A 23558-nucleotide genomic window follows, 5' to 3' on the forward strand; every position below is an offset into this window, starting at 1 on the left:
ATACATTCTTCATTTTTGAAAAGTCAACACACACACATGCATGAAACAGTCTTTACCTTACAAACCTGAGCTCAAAGAACGGGAGAGATATTGCTCTTTATTTTTACCACTGATAAGTAGAATAAATCACCCTTACAGTTGTACCCAGACCGTTGTTAGTGCCATCACCATGCGTCTTGTGCTTATGTGTGCCACATTGTCACAGGGCAGTCACATCTTGTAATGCATTCACAAGGACTGCAAATTAAGATCAATATGAGTCATTTAACTCATATAACTGATTTGATATATTTTTTTTAAGAAAAGTCCCTCACTAGTTGTTGGTCACTCCTGTGCCACCTCACTGAGAAATCCCAGAAACACACCTGTTCTCACAACTGAACTCATCTGCTGATCGGTATTCACCCAAAGCCCACAGACCAACCCCCAGGCCCATGACATTTAGTCTAGACACTTTTAGGTTTAGCTTCATATTTTAAGTAATTATCTAATGCTGTTTTTAGTGCATTGCTGTAGTGTTAAATGTTAGTATTTGCCTTCTCTGCTCCTTCAAGGATGAATGGTTTCATCTGTAACAAGTAGGCCATGCTACCATTCAGAGTGCAACAGCTACTGTGTGACTGTAATGGCAAATGCATTTTAAATTGTGACACGGAAAGGAACTTGAGAAACAACACACCCATCACATGCAATAAAAACCCATGATGTCAAGGTTTCAGCTTCTTATTTTTTTCTTTTTTTCTTTTTTTTTGTCTTAGAACCTGTGAAGTCTCGACATTACAGATTCCACGAGCCATGAGGACTTTAAATGTTCTTCCTTTCTTATTATCCTACTCATATCATCATCACCATCATCACAACTCTGGGGCTTTTCTCGAACTTCACTCTGATCCTGCGAGTCTATGAGACTGAGAGGCCTGATTCAGTAGAGTTCCTGTTCTGGTGTTTGTTCGCCACCCAGCGGCCACATTTGGAAAATGACACTTTACGCTTTCTCTCTTTCTTCCTTTTCTTTTCTTTTCTTAATCTGCCAGGGGCCATTTTGAACCGCACGGCGGTGTTACCACACGCTCGACTGGTGTGAGTAATGTGCAAGACATAAACAAGAAAAGAAAGCAAAAACAAACAAACACAACCTTGGATTTGATGGATGAGCCTGCAGCCAAAAGCAGCAAAACACGCCGTTCGACTAAAGCAATTTAACTGTAAGAGTAATCTAAATCCCGGTGTGATTTAGCATTGTTTACAATTTAATAACGTGTCTGTGACTCTCTGGAAGCAGCTTCCCCCCGATGTTTGCTTTTTCTGAAGCGGTTAATAGGTTTTCAGTAACCCTACATACTCAACAACGTGCATGGTTCATTCAAGACTGAACTCAATGAAGCAGCCTGCATTGGATGTATGACTGGAACTGGTGCAATTAGGGACACTGTGCATTTGTTCATGTGTTTTTTTTTTTCTTTCTTTTGTGAGCCATCAGACATCACAGCCCAGAGGAGATGGCCTCTGGATATTTGTCGCCTTTGGAGTTTATTTTTTAGATAAAATTGTAAGATCTGGTTTATATGGGAAGTAATTCTCTGTGACGTTGTGTTGCAAGTCATTGAGCTCATATATGCTTTAAATCTACTGGGATCCCATTGTAGTGTTTTCTAAATAATGTTTAATGTTATCCCAAAATTCTTGAGTAAAACAGAAAGAACGATAACACAAAATTCAGTTCATTTTAGCAGGCAGCGGCTAAAAATCAGCACTGAAAAGCAACAGTTTAATCTTCCTGCTCAGCTTCTACTGCTGAAAACTTTTCCCACCGGTTTCCTAAACTTGTCCGGTCCCTTCTTGTTTGAAACCGATTAATGAGGCGGCTAAACTCACTAATTGGCTACTTAATTGGCCCCTGTCACCGGGCGCGCTGCTTCCGCTGGCTTTTAGCGCACCGCCACCCTCCTTTCTTTTCTCAGAAATTACAATCCCACCTTGTCACAGCGATTTAGGGTCAATCTCTCACACAGGAAGGTGCTCTCGCGGAGGACCCCCCCCCCCCCCGCCACCTCTGGATCCCCCTCTATCAGTATCTCCCTCCCACTCTATCTTGGTGTTTTATGTCTGCGTCACAACAAGTCGGTAGAGAGCGAGAGGCAGGGATGATGGCGTCTCTGGCGGCTTGATTCCGGTGCTGCTCTGACAAACCCGCCTTAATAGCATCAGTAGGTGGTGACGGAGAGGGGGGGGGGTTGAGAGCAAAAGCGACGGGAACATGACGAAACGGCACCGCGGAGGACGGACAAACTAGACTGAGAGACGGACGGACAGTCAGTCCCCCCTCCTCCTCCTCCTCCTCTCCCTCCTCGCTGACGGCTTGACTGACACACACAGGCGCTTGGCACAGACAGGGACATACATGCACATCATCCACTTTTTGCAAACACGCAGGCTGCGCATCCGAGCTGGCAGTAATTGGGCAGCGGAGACCCACAGCAGATGAGGGCATTTCATGTCCAACCTGTCCAGGAATCACTGTGACCCCGACGGAAAGGAGTTCGACTTGACAGGTACCCTTCACCGGCCAGCTTTCAGCGAAATTTGTCTGATTTCCTTCTGACTCACAAAAGGCTACATACACTGTAATGCATCCTGCGTCTGTCTTGACTTGAGTGCATGCACTGGAACAAATGCTCAATGTGCAGAGATAATGCCTGCAGAGTCATTTGATGCATCTATTCAAGTTTTTAAGATGTTGGGAGAGGGGAAGACAACAGCAAAGTGCAGGGAAGATGTTTCAAGTAGCTGCACTGTGATCTTTGCTCATTCAGTCAAACTGTATTGCAGTAGTCATCATGCAGTGTTTTTTTTTCTGTGTGTGTATGTGTATTTGATGTGTGCAGTAATCATTTGTCTTGCTCTCTGGTTGTGTACTCACTCTCATCTTTCACTGTGGTGGATACAGGCTGTCGCTATGCTCTAGTCTAAAAGGAGGCGGATGGAGGGGGGGAGATTTTAACCCCTTTGCACTGAAGCCCGCCTGTCTCAGAAGCAGTCGAAATGCCGGGGCCATAAACCCCTCTGTCAGCAATGGCAGCAAAGTATTCAGCGAATAAATCGGATTTCCATTTCACATGAGCCCTGCTCTCTCTCCCCTCTCTGTCTCTTTCCTCAGGATGGGGGGAGTAAGTGAAGGAGATGATGTGTTGGCTCGATGGAGTGATGGACTACTGTACCTCGGCAATGTGAAAAGAGTAAGTGCATGTATGAGTGTGTATGCTTGTGTGTGACAGAGAGACCTTTGATTGTGTGTATGCAGCATGTGCATGAATGTGTTTGGCTGGATTTGAAAAGACTTCCATTTAGTTTTGTCAATCATTCCGCTCACCTGCTATCTCCTTCTCAGGTAGATGGAGTGAAGCAGTGTTGTCTGGTGAGATTTGAGGACAACTCTGAGTTCTGGGTACTGAGAAAGGACATTCACTCGTGTAAGAAAAACTCCTTTTTTTCCTCCCCCCCTCCCGCTCCCTTCGGCAAGAAGAGTAAGTAGCTTCCTGTTGAGAGAACTTTGTACTTGTTGGGTTAAAAATGCATCTAGCTTGAGCTTTTGAACACAGAGATGCTCGGATGAACTCGCAGTAAAGGTGGTGCTTCCACTCTCAGATTTTGCTGAAGGAGTTGAATGAATGCTCGTCTGATTTGTTCCTCTTGTGAGCTCAAAAGTTCAAATCTTGTGCCTTTTCTCTCAAGATCTCTCAACTGTTGTCAAAGAAAAATGCAGAAGAGAAATTTCAGTTACGTTTGAGGTTATGATACCGAGTGCTCTGAGTATTCTGACAGGGGGCATGTTGAGATGTAATTGGTATATTACAGTCTATTTAAGAGTTTATTAGACTCCACGGGGAGCTAGCACCCCCACTCTACCTAACATCAAGAGAAAGGGGAAGTTGGACACTTGTTAGGACCAGGCTGGATATCCGCTCATCAAATGAAGTGAAATCTGAAAGGGTACAGGAGACACTGAAATCAATGAGGTGGCAAGGATGTGAATCAATATACATAAATTAATGCTGTTGACTGCTTTCTCTCTCTCTGTCTTCCTCTCTCACATTTCCTTCCTCCCCTCCCCTGCTATTCTCTGTCTTTTTCTGTTTGCCTCAGTTGCTGCTGGAGTGGAAGAAGTTTGCTGTATTTGTGACGCTCCGCCTCTTAAAGAACCCCTCATAAATTGTCTTAAATGTCGCCACGGTAAGGGAGCACACCTCATCACACGCTGTCAAATGGTGGTGCTCCACCAGTTCCTGCACTGACCTTGAACGTTTGACACATTATGGTAAATAAAAGTGCCACACTTATAAAAAGAAAACCACATATCAGAAATGAGTAATACTGTCGCTGGCACCTGCATCGGAACCAGAAACAAAGTGAGAAAAAAAAACTTCTCTGGGGTTTATTGCTGACTTAAATATCCCTTCCAGACATATTTTAAGAACTGGAAATACTAATTTGCAGAATAATAATTTGCAGCTAATTTGATAATTGCATAGTTAAGCAATCCTAAAATAACATCTTCTTTTTCTGTCTTGCTGAAAAATGCACGCAGTAAGATTTTTAAAGGTTTAACTGCAGATTACAAGATGTGCAATACTCTAAATGAAATTTTGTGTATATACAGTGAAAGCTTGATGTGTCTTCGTCACACTTCTTTACATTGAATACACCGCATTGAGTTTTGCCTCTCTCTATCTAGTGACTATATATGGGAACTTGTAGGTAGCATAGAAACCTTCCAGGAATTGATGGGAATTCACAAACAGTTGGGAATTTTGCTAGCTTTTACAAGCCTTAAAATCTTGGCAGTTGATCCCCCAGCCCCAGGATAAAGGGGAGTCTTTCTCGTGTAAATGCTGTGAGTTTTATGAATGCAAATCAGGATATTACAGGGGTGAGGATTAGTCTCAAGCATATATATATATATATATATATATATATATATATATATATATATATATATATATATATATATATATATATATATATATATATTTTTTTTTTTTTTTTTTTTTTTTTTTTTTAAAGGTACAAAGTGATGGACCATGATTGACTTTCAGAAAGGTTAATCATGCTCACATGTGGCTGTCTTAAAGTGTTATTTTCAGTTAGGACTGAGAAATTTTCCCACTTCATAAGATTTCAGAAAGTAGCAGGCTAGTGTTGACCTCTACACATGCATATTCTGCACAGTGAAGGTCATGCATTTTAGTGTTTTACTCCATTTGGACCTTTAAGCTACGATATACTGAAGTGCAAGTGGGAGGAAGTTTTAAAACTGTCACAGCAATGACAGCAAATCTTAGCGTCATGTCTTCACAGCTCTGTCATGCATACACGGTTTCTGACAGTTTGTTTTTGAGGAAAAAGCAGACAAACATATTCGCTACGTTTCTCTCTCTAAATGCAAATAGTGTAAGTGAAATGTTTTTCATGCAGCTGAAACAAACTGGCACTAAACATGGAGCTGCTCTGTCATTATTGTCACTCCGGCTGTGTGTCTTGTAAACACGAATTAAACGCTCTGCCTCCTCCTCCCATTACAGGTTATCATCCGGAGTGTCACACGCCAACCATCGAACCGGAAGCTGACAGCGATTCGTGGATATGTCGGCAATGTGTCTTTGCAGTCGCAACCAAGGTCAGACGGCTAATCTCTACGTTTCACATGCTGGGGGGAAAAACATTCAGTGCGTAATATAGGAGAAATCCAGTCAAATATATCAAGCTGTGCTGCGGCTACCCTGTTGTGTGTGGCAGGTAATGGGTTTATTCGAGGTAAAAGCGCACTAATTCTCTCAGTATTGACTTGAGTATTAGATGTTCTACATTATGTCAGTGAAATCATGAACAATCAATAGCTATGAAGCTGAAAAACTACACTGGAGTTGAGAAAAGTACATTTAAAGTCAATCAATCACATGTGCTCCAGTTCTGTAGATATGAGATGAGAAGGCACTCGCTTAATTGTCAATCGGTCAATGTCCATATCTCATTGTCCAGACTTCTGCTTCCTCGGACACTATCTCTCACAGCTGACCTACAATAAAATGAAACGAATTGCCTTCTCCCCATCGCATGTGATCCGTCTCCCTCGCTGCTCTGACATGACAGTGATTTCAGAGGTCGCAAACCAATCAGTTCTGTCCTCAAATTGTATTCACAGAGAGGGGGGGCCCTCAAACGGGGGCGCTTTGCCCGGCTCATGCAGTTTATGAAACTTCGGCTACCCTATCAGCTGTCATCCCTGGACTGGGACCCACAGCACCTGACCAATCAGCAGCAGTGTTACTGCTACTGTGCCGGACCTGGAGAGTGAGTGACACTGCAGAGGCCAGTTTTAAGTTTGACTGTACACTTTGTGTATGCTCCTAAACTTTTTTCATTCTCCCACAAAGCTTGAACTCAGATATCTCAAAGGCGTATTGTGGGTTATTTATAAAGCGCACGCAGTGCATCTGACGTGTCTCAGTCAGTTGAAACTGGCTTTCTTTGAGTGAAATTCTATGTATCAAAGATCAAGTCAGATATGCAATCAATAAAATAAAAGTGCTCCAAGCTATCTTTTAAATGCACTCTCTGTGTTTGGCTAGCTCCTATGTAGTACTTATGTAGTACCTCAAGTAGAATAAAGCAAACGCCCAACTGTGAGTCGTGGGACCACAAGATACGTCTTATGAAATGCTGCAGTCATCATTCGGTAGCCATCGCTCAATTATGCTGCTGGACACATTCATTCATTCATTTGTGTGTTTAAAGTCTCTCTTGCTGTTTCTTTCTTGTGACTGGGTTGCAGGTGGAACCTGAAGATGTTACAGTGTGGCAGCTGTGGTCAGTGGTTCCACGAGGCCTGCACGCAGTGTCTAACCAAGCCTTTGCTGTATGGGGACAGGTACATTACAGGGTATCGCTGCAGAAAGCTGACAGTATACTCATAATTATGTTGAAATTTTGTGCAGCTAACACATTACAGTATAATGCATTTGTTTATGTGCACTTTTTAAAACTTTCCCCGGGAGGGTTATAACTTATTTGTTAGATTTTGTTGGACGTTTGAAGCAGATGTTGATACTTGAGGGTAAAGGTACATCAATTCTGATAATTATATGACTGCAAAAAACTTTTTGGCTTGCTTGATAAAAACAGTAAAGCAATGATGCACATTTTAACAAATAAAAAAGACAAAATCAAAATAAATAACAACTCAATTAAGAACTCAATCAAAATGTTTGAAACTTAAATTAACGATAAGGATATAAATTAAGAAAAACAAAGCAAGACATTTTTAATCCTCTTTGTCTTTCCTTATCTGCTAATAAACAGTCAACATCAATATTAAGGCGGTGTATTAGTCACGATCTATAATTGGATCGCGTAAGTCTGTAATTTCAAGCATAGCTTAGTTTACATTGTTTTTTCATTATTACTGCTCACCAAATATCATTTACTTTTAGATCCAGCCTCTTTAGATATGTAATTACCCTGCACAGAAAGTACCTGTGTTCTACTCGGCATACATTTGCTATTGTTGATTATTTCGTTGTTGTTGAATGACACACATGTAGCACAGCTTCTCAGTGGTTTAAAAGGCAATCTCAAATATTCCATATGCTTTATATTTACTTAAAAATATACAAATAGAGAAAAAATCTGCACATTTACGAAACTGGAAGCAAACAGTAAAATTTGTTATTTTAAACAGATTCATAACAAAGTGTGAATCCACTATCAATATTATTAATTAGCTGATTGTCTCAGTTTATTTGAGATAAGCAGATAAACAGTCTATTTAAGGTAAACAGATAAAGATGTCCACATGACAGCTTCACTCATCAGAGAAGTGCCTTAATTAGCTTAAGACTAAATTATTAGTGTGCCTGTTAATGTACTCTGTGACTCGCTCTACAAGGACAACAGCTCATTACATACTGAGAGCAAAGGGACGGTGACAGACACTAAGCAGGCATATCACCTCACAGCTATTAGTTCAGATGTGATGCTGGGTGGATATGCAAGCTGCTGATCACTGTGTGGTTTCATAGGCTGCATCCCATGCGTGTAATAAAATGTGTCCATCCATTAAGTTATTATTGTCATTAACCATCTGTGCTAGCCAACTGGGTTTCACACCCTTCCTGACACTGTGTTACCGCCGAACCTGTCTGAAGAGGAGAGGGAAAAAAAGGAGGGATTAGATTTAGATTGACAGCCGGGGGGAGTGAGGCCGGATTGGTACAACATCTGCTGAGCAGGTGATGGAGGAAGAGTGAAGACTGAGCTCACAGTTGGAATAGTAAGCATGCACCGCTGTCATACCATGTCTGCGCTTCATCTTACCCAGTGACCTTCATGCATATAGAAGGACAGATGCACACAGTGTTGTTGTTGTGTGAGTTCAGTTTCAGGGTCATTCGGGGCAGAATGTTATTATAGTGGAAAAACGATACACCTGTCCCTTTATTTCCAGTTCTGCTTGATTTATATGATAAAATGTCTGGAGAAGACATCTATAGATAGCAAGGAAAGCAAAAATGTGGAAAAACTGTGAAGATTTATGTCCTAGATTGGCGAGAGGACGCAAATGTAGTAGCCAAAGATGGCAAAATATTCAAGAAAAAGCAAGTCATTGGCTCCAAAAAGAAGGGTGTGAGGAATCGAGACAGACAGTTTGACAGCGGACAAGGAGAAGGCAGAAATATATATCCACACTCAGCAGTGACTAGAAATGAGACACAGGTGTGTAAAACTAATAGGGGCAGGGCAGATAATCACCAAGGAGGGAGGGGGATAAGAGCAGAAAGTTAAAAATCAAACAAACCAAAAAGCCACATAATGAAGCAAATCTTCAAAGTAAAGCAGGAACTAAAGATAAATAACTAGTGCTGAAATGAAACACGAAGAACAGAGATAGGGGGACACAGACGGCAGGGGATCGTGACCTTTGTTACATGACTGAAAATGAAAGAATAAAAACCCCACACGTATCAATCACTTGAAGTTATTAATAAGAGCTCAACAAGACGTAACATAGTTCCCTGGATTAATATATCTAGATACAAAAAGAAATACTGATTCTGCAAATAATAAACAAAAGGATTAGCTATTTTGTAAAAAAAAAAAATAATAAAGATGCTTACCTCTTGACAGAGTTGAAAATTCCCCTCCCTTTTAAAAAAAATTTCATGGAGATGTTTTGCAAATGCACCTTTTTCATCATTCAACAGTCCTAATGTGTCCCTGTGATCCAAAACACAAGGTTCAAGGTTCCTTATTTGTCACATGTATAGTTATACAAGTATAACACACAGTGAAATGTAACCAAATCACTTATGTTTTGGGTGAAGCCCCACCTCTCTGTAATCATAACCCTAAAAAAAAGTTACATGACCTCCTTGCCATAGGTAACTATTACACAAACAAACTCATCAAGAGTAAAAGAAATGGTTTTTTAGGAATAACCTGAGATGCTTGTCTGAATTTTTGTTTTTTTCTTCTGTTTTAGGTTTTATCAGTTCCAGTGCTCTGTATGTACAAAGGGACCAGAGACAATCCAAAGACTCCCCATGACTTGGTGATTTTGACATTTTGACTGTAACATATTTACTGACATTTTTACAGCCAATGAATATGAACAGAAACAGAAAATACATTTTAAAGAATTAATTCCACCCATTTTTGGTAATCACGTCTGGTTGACACACAAATTAATATAAATTGTGTCCATTGAAAAGAATATACAAAAAATGACACCAAATATTGATTGTTTATGTCCGTGCTGTTTTTGCATTTTACCTGTGTCTTGTGTAACGGACTCTTACTCTTTTGAAATGCAGGGTGGATTTGGCTCATTTAGTACTCTACCATCTCTCGCTGTGCTGCAAGAGGAAATACTTTGATTTTGACCATGAAATCCTGTCCTTCACCAATGAGAATTGGGACTCGTTGCTGCTAGGCGCGGTATTGATATTTCCCTGTTTCAGGACCATGATGAAATGATGTGAAATGCTGCCAGGCTTTTTTTTTTCTTACATTTGAGACTTAAAGCCTATTAACCAGCATTAAAGTAAAATTAAAGTTAAAAATGTATGACCTCTATGTAAGCTTAAAGGAGAACACCAAGTTAAAAATTCAGTGTTGATCTAGGACAGCGGTTAGTGACCTTACTTGGCCAATAGACCCCCACAGCCGTATCAGATTAACTGAACTCTCCTCCACTATCACCAAGTGACAATTATTACTGTTTTGAATGGGTTAGCTGCCTTGAGCTAAAGCGTTGAGTAGTTCATATGCAGTACTGTGCAGCTTAACCATTTTAAATGTCCACTGATTATTTTCAGCGAACTATTTCAACAGTTAATACATTGCTTATAAGAAATGAAGCAAACAAACTGTTTACTCAACAGTTTTTGTAGGTTTGTTTTTAGTACAGTACTCCTCTCGTAAATCTGAATGTCTTTTTTTACTGTATTTCACATGTGAATCCATCTTTGTTTTTCATAGTTTCCTTTGTCTTTGTGCACCAATTATGGATTTTTCAAACATTTTCATTCATTCTTGCAACATGTGTCTAGCAAGAATCAGTTTAATTTGAAAAATAAACTTCTATTGTCATTGGTTAATTTTATAATATTTCCTAGTATTTCATTCACAGATTGATATATTGGCACTTAGCTACTTTTAGCTATTCATTTGAACTTTACAGTGTTTCAGCTCACTATCTCAGTTCTTTATCCTTTGTTTCAGATACATATTTCAACCATTTTCCAACAGGTTATCCAGTGCTTTTAGATAACTGTTTCAGCTCTTCATCCAGAATATAAACATATGTTGTATTTTAGTTACTCAACGACAACTTTTACATCTATCCAGTATTTCTAGCTTACTATAGCCACATATTTGCATACAGGGGAATTTAAGATCACAGTCCCTACAATTTATCACATTTAGATGGGCTTTTAAAAAAATATATCATTATTATATGTTCATTTATCCTACTGGGGGACAAATATCCCTCATAAGGAATCAGTCATCTCTTATTAACATCTGTGCTAAAGTCATAGCACCATGTAAAAAGTCTAGTTTCCCCCCCAGGAGAATAAGCAGGAAGGTAAAGAGTTTCCTGTCTCTGTGTCTGAGGTTTTGAGTTCTCCTTTAAGTTGTTCTTAGTATCAAATTTGACATGTACAACAGGGATTTTTAGCCATATAGCCAAAGTAGTTAACAACATTATTGCTGTCAGAAACTGTAAAACAAAGTGATTGTATGCATTAGAGGTTTTCTGTCTGGTGGTCACCTACTGTGTAAACACAGCTTTGATTTTTCATTCCTGTCTGTCCTCCAGCTCTCTGACACGCCAAGGCAAGACCGCTGTCACAATCTCCTCAACGCTCTGAACTCCCACAAAGACAGGTAAGTCATTGCATATGATGAGAAGAATAAACACCAACCACACATGACTGGAGTGATGAGTAGCACTTTATGAATACAAGACTTTTCTTAGTGCACTGAAGGTAGTAGCGTTGGACGTGCAGGTTCAAACTGGCGAGGTGTATTGCATACAGAGCAAGTGAACTATGGCTGCCAGTTAGACCAGATTAAAAGTACAACTTTTTGATACTTGTTTGGTCTAGCTGGACAGGAATCGTTGGTATTAATTATTTAAAAACAGTCTAGCAGTTAATATGAGCAAATTTTCTTTGAATATTTGAAAAAACAGAGAAACCTTGTGGCCAAAAAACAGCAGTTTTCTCCAGGCAGACTCTGCTCTAATTATGTACAAGTTAATTACGCAGTCACTACCTCTGAAATGCTCCTGATTCAAATTTTTCATCAGGAGAATATGTACATTGTGTTACACAACTTAAAGCTTAATGTTGACGTCACAGAGGACTGCTAGAAACACACACACACACACACACACACACACACACACACACACACACACACACACACACACACACATGTAAGGTGATGATACAGTTTAAGAACCAGCTGGAGACAGAAGATGTTTTTCCGTGTTTCCCAGGTTTGTCTCTGGAAAGGAGATCAAGAAGAAAAAGTGTCTTTTTGGGCTTCAGGTTCGAGCCCCACCACCGCTGACGTCCGATTCGTCGCCGCTCATCACCGACCCACCTATCAACATCACGCACCGGAGAAGGTCAGAGTAAGGACACTGTCTCTCATTTTTGGCTCTTATCTCAGTAAGAGCTGTGAGATTCCCACAGGGCATATAGTCATTATGCATGAACAATTAACTTAGGAATCAAAAGACTGCAATTTTCATATAGCAGCACAAGTATCAGCGTCTCAATATTTTCCTAAAAGAGCAGAAAGCTCCCCTGCGTGCTTTCGTGTGATTATCTACCCAAGTGTGTGTGCACATGCATCTGCACGTGTCCTGTAGATTTCATAGACATCATAAATCATTTTTAGTACTTAGCTGGTGCGTATTGAGACTGAATTACAATGGAATCATTTGCAGAGTGGAGCAGTCTTGAAGGGAGGATTTTCATTTCACAAAACCATCGTATCATTTATGAAACACAAATTTAAAATGTATCCGAACAGAATCCAGATATGTATATTAGAGATGTAACACGCATTGTCTTTGCGTACCCAAATTTCTACAAATTCCCTCTGCTCAGACAGCAGGTTTGTTGGTTCAACTAGTTTTGTCAGTTTTCTATAAATGAGCAGCCAGCCACATCAGAAGCATTAAGCAGTGCATCCATTTTAAGAGATATCGTTTGTTCATCTTATAGAGGGAGCCAGCAGTAAAGAAAGCAGATATTAAAGGATACTGACGGACATTTGAGACATCTGAATGGACATTGTTCTCAGTATTAGGTTTAAAGTACTTACAAAAGACATCAATTGGTTATTTTGTTAAAGCAACATGGGATGTGATTGCTTAGTAGCACCAAGCTGGGGAGGCATGTAAAGGCTGATATATAAGTTGGTGTTTTATATCAGATTTTGAGGAAAGAATGTTCTATGCATAGCTCTATATTTTATATATCTTTACATTTTTCTTATATATTTGAATCCATAATCTGCAAACACTGTAGCTTTTAGCAATTTAGCTTTTTTGATAGTTAACACGATCTGAACTGACTGAGTAGGAAGTTTTGTTCGAGATATCTGCTGGGTACGCTGAGACCTTCAAAGATTTGTCTTCAGATTTGTCTCCCAATCAGCTCAATATTGAAGGATAATATTTATTAAACCATCCGGATCTTATAAGTGAAGTTGTGCTGCTGATTGACAGGAGGAGATGACCATCTGAGCATCCTTGAACATTGAGCAAAGACTTTTGCTAACATACAACATTTCATTTAGATATTCATGCACCTCAGAGGACGATATCTAAACAATTACTGGGTCGTGTGAGCCGTGGTCTAATAGCACCATTCACATCAGATATCAGCATTTCTATTGTCTTCAGTAAAAATGATAATGATTTGTGTTCGTGACTTGTATTTGTTGCGTGTATTTTTCTTATACATAATTCATATAATTGTGTTGCATGAGAAAAATACAAAACTGGCCACTTTCACGAGTTAATCCGAGTACAGAAAATAAAGCTCTTATGAGATAAAAAAAAAACCACATCAATATTTACTGTAATTCTTTTTTATATGTACCCTTTCTTTTGTGACCCAGACTGAATTGAGCTCTAAAACTAATGTCATGGTTGTCTTTAAATTGGCTTTGGTGAAATTGTCATCTTTTTCTGCAAAGTACTGCAAACAGATTCTTATTGAATTTCAGCTTGCACACCAGAAATATTAAAGTTATATGTGCAGATTGTAATGTTATTTCTCCCCAGAATATAAACCTTTTTATATTAACACTTCATAAGATATCCTCTAAGATATCCTCCTTACAACAGAATGTCAGCTTTATACTCTCTTATAATCCACTGACCAGACTGCCGTGCTATTTGCTAAAAAAAAAAAACACGCTACGAGAAGGATAAATCTCTTCATTTAATGACTATTCGGTCTTTTCTTTATCATTGCCTTTAGGACAAAAGACACATTTCAATTCCTAAGACTGATAAAGTTCTAATTATAGTATAATGACAAGTATATGCTGGCCAGTCATGGAAGCATGCAGTGGAGATTTCATCCTTTGGGAGACGCTTTTGCAGTTTTAGCTTTTGCAGCTTTTATAAACAAGGTCAGTTTTAAGCACAGAGGAAGAAACAGATTGCCAGATAAAGGATGTTTAGGCTGGTCTGTATTAACAATCATCTCACTGCTCTTCTGTATCACACTGCAGTAAAAACTAAGTGTTGCACACAGGGACTCTGTCTCTGTGTGTATCCTTGTATACTTATTTATGTGTTTTTTTTGCTCACTTCAGCCCATTGTCGCTACCCTGCCAGAGGAGAGTGGGGGGGCCAGAGTCACGTAAATCAAAGCGTCGCATCATGGAGACACAGGTCAGTGCCTCTGTCTTCAACTCAGGGGAAGGGGGGAGGAGGTCTGGGGAACAAAACCTCTCTGGTATTTTTTCCTTTTTTTAAATTTTTTTTTCATGCATCCAGGTAAACAGCTCTCTGCGATCCAAATAACCTGTCAGTCAGAAACTGTGATGAAGGTTCATTTCGCAGTCGAGCTCAGTCTGTGTCTTTTTACACCCAGTGCAGCTCAGTGCCTCATATTTTTCTTCTCCCTTTCGCTGTATGTTGAAAGCCTGCTGATGCTTTACAGTCTGCTGTTCGCATAAAGGCTAGCACGTGAGAGATGAAGTGTAGTGTATGTGGCTCAGTTAAAATGTATAATTCAAATCCAATCTTGGCTGCTCATGTATTTCATCAACACCTGCAGTTCAGCGCCACATTTATCTTGATCATCAAATCCAATTCCCAGCGGACTGCACGGAAACAAGGAACATCACATGCGGTGGTTACTATTTTTACACGGCATTCTTACAGTGCTCATTGTACTTTGTCGTCCTACACATCAGTCATCCATGTATGTGCACATACAGTAATCCTGGAACAATACGCTCTGCAGAGCACTCGTTTCCACTCTGGCACATCCAGGCCCCATTGTGCCCCGTTTGATTGATGCTAATCCCCGTCCGTCTTGGAGGAGCTGCTTCCTTGTACTGTGGAAAGTGAGATGGGAAGGAATGCTGATATGCGTATCCTGGGATCACTTCCAAGTGCACTTTGCAGTCAATTACAGTTTGGCCAGGTGGCGCTGGCACCTTGACAGTCCAGCACTGACAGAGCACATCCATTTAAAGGCACAGATGTCGACTAAGGCCACTGAATAATAATCCCATCCTAATAGTAATGCTGGAGAAGGGAATGATAATGGGCTCACTCTGGTGCTATATGTCACAGTCCAGTGATGAGAAATCTTTAGGTGGCATCCTCCGAGATGATGCCTCCAGTGATTGATGGCTCTGATGATCTTCTGATGTTTTTACTTGTCATGGGTCATGAGTCGCCGCAGAGCAGCACTATGAGATGTGCTATGGAATGATGCGTCTAAGGGAGACATCCTACTGCTGTGTCTGATGAGCCTTGATGATGTGGCATCCTGTTATTTATTTGGATTTAAAGATACAGTGATGTAAAGAAAAAAAAAGAGTTTTTACCCCCTTCCTGGTTTCCTATGTTTTGTATGTTTGTCACACTTAATTGTTTCAGATCATCAAACCAATTTAAATATTAGACAAAGACAACACAAGTCAACACAAAATGCAGTTTCTAAATGATGGTGTTTATCATTAATTACCACAGCAAGTTTTCTAGGTCCTGAGCAGCAAAACAGCCTCCACCGCCATATTTTACTGTGTGATGTTCCTCTTCTGAAATGCTGTGTTACTTTTACGCCAGATATAATGGGACACACACCTTCCATAAGGTGTCTCATCAGTCAACAGGATATTTTCCCAGATGTTTTTTGGCAAATGTGAGACAAGCCTTTATGGTCCTGTTGGTCCGGAGTGGTTTTGGATGCCAGTCTCTTTCTTATTGTTGAATCGTGAACTTTGACCTTAAATGAGACATGTGAAGCCTGGAGTTTTTTTATGCTGTTCTGGGTTCTTTTGTGACCTCCTGGATGAGTCATCGCTGTATTCCTGGGGTAATTGGTCATTCCTGGGAAGCTTCACCACTGTTCCAAGGTTTGTGTGTATAATGGCTCTCACTGTGGTTCAGTGGAGTCCCAAAGCCTTAGAAATGGCTCTGTGACCCTTTCCAGACTGATAGATGTCAGTAACTTCTCCGGTGTTTCTTGTGATCGTGGCACGATGTGTCGCTATTTGAAACCTTTTAGCCTGCTTCTACTTTGTGAGACAGGTTCTAGTTAAGTGATTTCTTGATCCAAGAGGTCTGCCAGCAATCAGGCCTGAGTGTGTTTAGCGAAACTGAGCTCAGCTTTCTAGTAAATGTTGTTAATCACAGTTAGTTCATGATTTAACCAGAAAGGCAATTACTTTTTTTTACACAGGACCAGGTATGTTTGGATAACCGTTCTCCTTTAATCAAAAGCATTTTGAATTTACTGAGGTTATCTTTGTCTAATATTTAAATCTGTTTGATGATCTGAAACTTTGAAGTGTGACAAAAAACAGGAAATCAGGTCAGGTGCAAGCACTTTTTATTACACCACTGTATATCTGCCCGTTTTTGTCATCAGGCAGTGCAAGGAAATGGAAATCAACCTGTTCTGTATCTGTAAGAATAGCAAAAAGCCTTCAGGATGGATATCCCCTCAGTTTTAAGATGTGTTCACTCTGGTTTTCAGCATGCTCACCTGTCTCTAGACGTATCTGTCATAAAACAGAACGTTCCCTGTGCAGAATTGACTTAATGCATGAGTGAGCACGGAGGTACGAGTGCTTCATTGACTCCTGTGATCTTGGCATCCAGACACAAGCTGATCTGTGTGTGTCTTCTGTGCCCAGGCATGTCCACCCCCAGTAGCTGCCAACCCTATTGAGCTACTGCCATGTTGCCATGGCTACATGGGTGGGGCCAGCCTGTATAACTCCAGGAAGTCAGAGGAGGAGCTTAACCTGAGGTAAGAGTTGTAACATTTTATTGCTCAGGTGAATTATTCATGAATAAGAGAAGTTTTCAGTTGTACAGTTTTGTTCCTGCTCAGGTAAATTATTAATGGATGTAAGAAGAGTTAAAAACTGTGTAAAAAGTAGTATCCATAATTTATAATAATACAAATATAATGGCTAGGAGGAGGAGGTGACTCATCTGGTTTCAAAAGGATGTCCATTTTTAGAGAAGCCAATGGGAAAAATAACACTTTGGACCTCTTGTCTGTGACCTCAGTAAACACTGTCCTGATGACTTTTTGGACTTTTAGATTCAGGTCTTATTGAATGCAAACAGCACTCATTTTGTAAATTATTGCACCTTTTGGAGTCAAAAAGAATAACGTCACTTAAAGTAATGGACTATCAGTAATGGTTAAAGGGTGAATCATTAATAGCTGTAGCTTATTAAAAGTATGCGTGACAGTTAAAATTACAAGCTAATAGTATTAATAAACAAATACAAGTGTTATCTAACGTTTGAAACAGAGTAGTTATGTAAAAAGTTATATTTAATTAACTATTGGCTGATGAATACTGATGAATAGTTGAAGGCGGAGATATGGGTTTATAGTTGTTATCAAATTGTTAGCTAAATATTATGAATAAATGAATAAATACCATTTAAAAAATGAAAAATGTAATAAAATATTGTTGTCTAACAGTATAAATAAAGTTGTTGTCAAGGCTAGCAAAGCAGACTCAGGCGCAGACCACAAACTCCTTCAAACAAGAGTGCATTTATTTACAGTGCTCTCCACAGTGAAATATATGTACAAAGGTGTTTGGGGAAAAGGGGCCGGGGTTCCAGGGTCCGGGAGTGAAAGGGGCAGGAGTCCAGGGAGGGAAGATTTCCACACAGCTTTCTTAAACACAAACAGCTCCTCTTCTCTCCACCACCACTCTGGCTCACGCTCAGTCACAGTGCACAGGGAACGGGTCCAGGGGGAATCTACACACATACAGATAAACAGTTAGTCTCCAGGTTCAGGCGTACTCACAACTTAAACTTTGCAGATTGCAGGACGACTGACGCTGATGGCTCAACGATCCAGCGACGAGTAGCGCAGGTCCGCCATCTTAACTAGCACTAATTCATAATCAGTGGCAGGTGTGCTGATCATCCCCAGGTGCGTGGGCCAGGGGCGGGAGCCCACACTAAGCTCCGCCCCAGCAGGAGAAAGAGAGAGCGGGAGAGAGCGAGAGAGAAAGAGAGCAGAGGCGAGAGCTGACGTCAGCTGGCGAGGTGCGCGGACCATGACAGTTGTTTGTTGACGATGAGGGCTAATCAAGCAAAATTAGTTGCTACGCGTAATACTTAAGTAGCTGTTAAACTGAATAATGTCAGGCTGAAATAGTAGTCTTAAAATTATAGTAAGTTGAAAAAGGTAAATAAAAGTAGGTTATGATTATAAAAGTGACCAAATCCGGTTTCAGATGAGCTCAGCTGAACTCACTTGAACATGATAAGATTGTTGATGCCATCAAACATGCCTTTGAGGGTGTTGGGTCAGATGAAAAGCACAGGGCCGCACGGATAAAGGTAAAAATTAGAAAATACACGAGGAACCCGTCAAAAACCTTGTTTCCATCATATTCTTTAGGCAGTAGAAATCTCCGTGGCAGAAAAGTAAGTAACCTGAAACAAATAACTCCAAGGCTAGAAATCACAAAAGTGTTGTTGTTTTTTTTCAAAGAGGCTTTAAAATAAATTCTTTTCCTTTTAAACCCAGCTGGATGGAAATTGTGTGTCAACCTGTCTGAATCCCCTTCACAGCTCTCCTCCAAAACGGATGTATGCCCTATACCACACCACCTACAATGGGAACTCAACACTCTCCAGGAGTCTCCATCACTACAACAGGTTTTTCTCATTTATCCTCCTCAAATCTTATATAGTGGCTCACTGCTGACTTTGTCTGGGGTAACTTGTCATACTATAATGTAGTGTATGTATATATGCTTGTATGTTCCCTTTCTAGACGAGTGGACCAATCTTGAACACCTTTGCATAAGCACTGCCTGGGGGCACTGTGAGTGCCAACATATATGTGGTGTATACAAATATTTTAGACAGATCCCTCAATCGTATACATTTGACAGTTGAGCACCGAGTGGCACGTTTGTTGACGTTCAGTGTGCGCACACTACATATTTTATCGGTCAGCACAAATTTTTAATCTTCCCAGTGCAGCTGAGCAGCCCCCCTTATCGATTAAGTTATCAAAATAAACCACTACAAGCACCGCAGGCCTGTGTATGAAACAAAGAGAATATAAATGAAAATCTGCTAAACGTTTTATGTGCTCACAATTAAGAGATTCATTATGAAGAAGAAGTCATTCTGGTTTTTTCAAGTTAATTATCAATGATTTTCTTGACAGTTATTGTTTCTTGGCCTAACACCAAAGCAAAGACTGGCACGTAGCCCAGAATTATGTAATTTATTCATAAATTTTTCTGATTCTGATATTCTGATCTAAAATTACATAAATAACTTAAAAGGAACTAGTTGACCATTCATTATTACAAATGTTTTAATAGTTCTGAGATAAAACACAGTTGTTGTCATCTTGTATCTCTTATAATACAGGTATAAAATATTTTTAAGTTATTTAAATATTACTTAACTGTAGATTTCTTAATATAATTTTTTGTTGGGTTTTTTGAGCGCAAACCTACAGTAATTGATTAATTAATTAATTAGTTGTTAAATTTTGGCTCTTTTGGAGCAGACAGCAAGGTTATTTTACAGTTTTTAAACTGACCATGAAACTCTTATTCTGCACAGAGAATCTGTAGTTAGTGCTAATATTCAATTCATGTCCATAGTTGGTATTTTATATACAAGTTAAAAAATCTAAATGTTTTTCTCATAAAACCATACTACTGACTACTACAGATCAGGAACTAGAATAAAATATACATAACAGAATAAACTTAATGTAACTTAAAATAATATCTTTAATACAGTTATCTAAAATATCAAAAACTGACTTGGTCTTTACCAACCATTTATTTTTTTTACATCTATAATTAACTTCATAATTAACTATTCAGTTGGTAATAACCTCTATTGATGGGGTAAGTGTTTAGATCCTTGGCTGATACATGGTTGACTATGCAGCTTTGCAAATTGGTTGCTAATTCTCTGTCTGCACAGAGTTTGGTCACAAATATCTATTAGGATAAAATAACAAAGTAATTTTTATACCCCAAACTTCACAGGTTAACTTGGCTGTAATGTAATGTTTGTAATATTGTTTTGCATTAACACTTTCTTTGGCCTATTATTAGTACCATGACTTTGGAACAGAAAAAGGGCGATTGTGACATATTTTCACAAAATTATTATTAAAAAAAAACCGCAGCAAGCAAGAGTGATGAGAGCAGTGAGAGCGGCATCGATTCAAGAAGACACAAACCAAAAGTCTACCTAATATTAATATATGGGTTATTTACGAACTTCACTAATACTATATTTAATTTTTTTTTCTTAGATAAAATATGTGAAGGACCGACTGATCTCCATCCAGATGAATCCATCCTCTTTTCCTAACTCCTCCCCTTCTCTTTTCCTAGCATGGAGGACAACTGCAGGTTACCACCAACATACTTCCCATACCCCCTCAATTCCAACAGCAACCATCACCACAACCACCTCCACCAGCACCATCACAACCACCAGCACAACCACCAACATCAACACCAGCTGGGGCAGAAGCAGCTGGAGCCCCTCATTCTACGTGACTTACCTCCTTATCAGGCTGGCATGGGTGCAGGAGGTGGTGTAGGCGGAGGAGGAGGAGGTGGCAGCGGTGGTGGAGGAGGAGGAGGTGGCGGCGGGGCACCGGGAATGGGAATGGGAGGTGGGGACGGAACAGTGGCCAGGAGCTGGGGAGGAGGGGAGGCAGTGAGGATCCTGGCGAGACGAGTCACACCTGACGGGAAGGTGCAGTACCTGGTGGAGTGGGAGAACGTGAGTTTGTACTGAGACAAAGAGCGTAAACTAGAGACACAATGACTGTTTTGCAGTTGTCACAGAACTGCTGTGTATGTAATACGTGGCAGTGTTTAAAGTACAAACAAAACAAAAAGGAAAAAAAATTCTACACGTTGCAAATCCAGGTTGCTCTCATAGCATCACCTCTAATTCTACATCATTATAACCTCACTACTTGTTACTAAATGTCCCTCTTTGCTAGTGTTTCTCTGATATTTGTACTGTTAACTTTGGAATATGCCTTTGCATTTATCATCTTTTACAATGATGAGGGAAAATGTGTAAACCTCCTGATGATTTTATCTGTGTTTGGACCACATTAATATTTGTAATTAAAAGGCCACGCTTAAAAAGAAATATCTGAAATTTCAACATTTAACAGTCAAAAACCCCCAAATATACTTATTTTACTTTGTTCTGGTTCAGTTTTGTGTTGAAACCTAGTTATCACAAATAAAAGAGTGGAGTTAGAGTCACTTTAGACAAAAAGCAGAGAGAAACAGCTGACCTAGATCCATCCTAAGCTCATTAATTTAAATGTTATCGCTGGCATGCTTATTTTAAGATTTTATGGCTCAGTTTTAGGAACAGTTTGTGTTGGGTGTAGCTTCAAATGTAATGTACAAGTGCAAAGATGGTAACTACCGCTTTTCTGTGGGTTGTCCACAGTAAGAAAACAACAAAGCGTATTTCCTAAAATTTGGAACTATTTCTTGGCAAAAAACCTACAATACACCATTTAATTGTTCCTGCCCACTAAATTAGAATAATGTACACTACAGCTTGACTCGATGCACAAAATGACAGGAAATGTGTAAGAGAACAGGTAGAAAAAGTATTACTGTGATAATAAACAAGAATTTGATGATTTACCAGAAACGAGAATCAAATTTTGCCAAAAAGTGAAAATTGTTTTCCGCTTTGTTAACAGTTTGACCATATTACTACAGGCAGGTCATGAGGACGAGCTCAGCCACTATTTCACACATCTATTTGATTTGGCATTTCTCATAAAATATATAAATGCAGCGTGCTATTTAAACTGGTTCAAGTTGCCAATAGTTGCAGTGCATCTGCAAGCTACTTTGGAACCCTCTTCCAGAGTCAGTGTCATATCCGTTATTATTATTGTGTATACTTTGCTTCGTCTCGCTGCTGCTCCATGCTGCTAAATATAAATGACCATAGACTAAAATACTCTGAACTATACTTTAATATTTAGATAGTATGATGTGATGATGATTCATTAATTTGAAAATATTGTGATTCTGACATCTTTTTATTTTCTGTAAAATGAAAATTGCTTCTTTTTTAAAAGAATTTGGACATCTGAGGACTACAATCACTAAACTGATAGAGCAGGCCCCATAAAGTTTTACTACATTTAATTACAAAACTCTAAAAAAGTTGTGACACTGTGTAAAATGTACATGAAAACAAAATGTAATGATTTTCAAATCTCATAAACCCACAGTTGTTTAAACTGAGACATTTTACTTTTCATGAATAAAATGGCTCATTTTGAATTTGATGTCGGCAACAAGGGTTAAAAAAGTTGGGATTGGGGCAAAAAAAAGGTTTGAAAAGTAAGTGTTACTAAAAGAAACAGCTTGAGGAACATTTTGCAACTAATTAGGTTTTAAGTGGCAACAGCTCAGTCACATGTTTGGGTATAAAAAGAGCATCTTAGAGAGGAAGAGTTTCTCAGAAGAAACGGGCCAAGTTTTCACCATATATCTATATCTATATAGATATATATATATAATTTGAAATCTCACTGAAAATCAATATGGGTTGACCGCGATCTTCAGGCCCTCAGGTGACACTGCATTAAAACAGGCAAGAGTCTGTCATTGAAGTCACAGCCTGGGCTCAGGAAGACTTCCAGTTGAAAACATTTGATATGTTTGCAACTGGTATGAAAAAGAACAGTCAGGACTTTTGGTGAGCTAGAATTCTATATCAAACAAAAATGGGATATTATTCTTCTCCTGGAAGTCCAGCAACTGGCCTCCTCAGTTCTTGTTCTTCACTGTTGTTAAAAGAAGCGACGATGCCTCACAGTCAACATCGTCCCATCTTTTTGGACATATTTTGCTGCCATTAAATTCAAAATAAGCATATATTTTTCTTAAACTAGTAACATTTTCTCAGTTTAAACCAGTATGTGTATTATGCTTTCTATGTTCTGTTGTGAATAAAATATGGGTTTATGAGACTTGCAAATAACTGGATTCTGTTTTTATTTATATTTCACAAAGCTTCCCAAACTTTTTGTACTTTTTACAGCTCACAAACATTTATCAAGTTATTAACAGCATTTGCTACTGATATCCAAGAAATGAGATGTCAAGCTTCCATCAGCTTTCGCTTTTCTAATTGCTCATTCATCAACTCGTGGTTAATGTTCACGTGGAGTTCAGCGAGAAAATGAGCCCAGAATGTTATC

The 23558-nt window shown here is 39.4% G+C and overlaps 1 protein-coding gene across 1 annotated transcript; it reads left to right on the top strand.

Moving 5' to 3' along the window:
• The first annotated feature begins 1483 nt into the window (after positions 1-1483).
• phf1 (PHD finger protein 1) lies at positions 1484-23558 on the top strand. Its single transcript, XM_085421919.1, has 15 exons — positions 1484-2552; positions 3158-3236; positions 3389-3470; positions 4144-4230; positions 5580-5674; positions 6200-6348; positions 6830-6925; positions 9536-9604; positions 9867-9990; positions 11375-11442; positions 12059-12196; positions 14401-14479; positions 16963-17078; positions 18884-18970; positions 20689-23558. Exons 2-15 carry the CDS (start codon positions 3159-3161, stop codon positions 21098-21100), a joined length of 1680 nt encoding a protein of 559 aa, XP_085278045.1. The 5' UTR covers positions 1484-2552; position 3158; the 3' UTR covers positions 21101-23558.

Source organism: Rhamphochromis longiceps, linkage group LG11 (genome assembly GCF_057381845.1).
Source record: "Rhamphochromis longiceps isolate RC_006_pf linkage group LG11, R_longiceps_female_GT1.1, whole genome shotgun sequence".
Lineage (NCBI taxonomy): Eukaryota > Metazoa > Chordata > Actinopteri > Cichliformes > Cichlidae > Rhamphochromis > Rhamphochromis longiceps.

Excerpts from the sequence above, each read along its gene's own strand:
- phf1 (XM_085421919.1), top strand. The coding sequence starts at position 3,159 with ATGGGGGGAGTAAGTGAAGGAGATGATGTGTTGGCTCGATGGAGTGAT. Across the intron at positions 12,197-14,400 it reads ACGCACCGGAGAAGGTCAGA|CCCATTGTCGCTACCCTGCC; the intron begins GTAAGGACACTG and ends TGCTCACTTCAG. Across the intron at positions 14,480-16,962 it reads GTCGCATCATGGAGACACAG|GCATGTCCACCCCCAGTAGC; the intron begins GTCAGTGCCTCT and ends TTCTGTGCCCAG.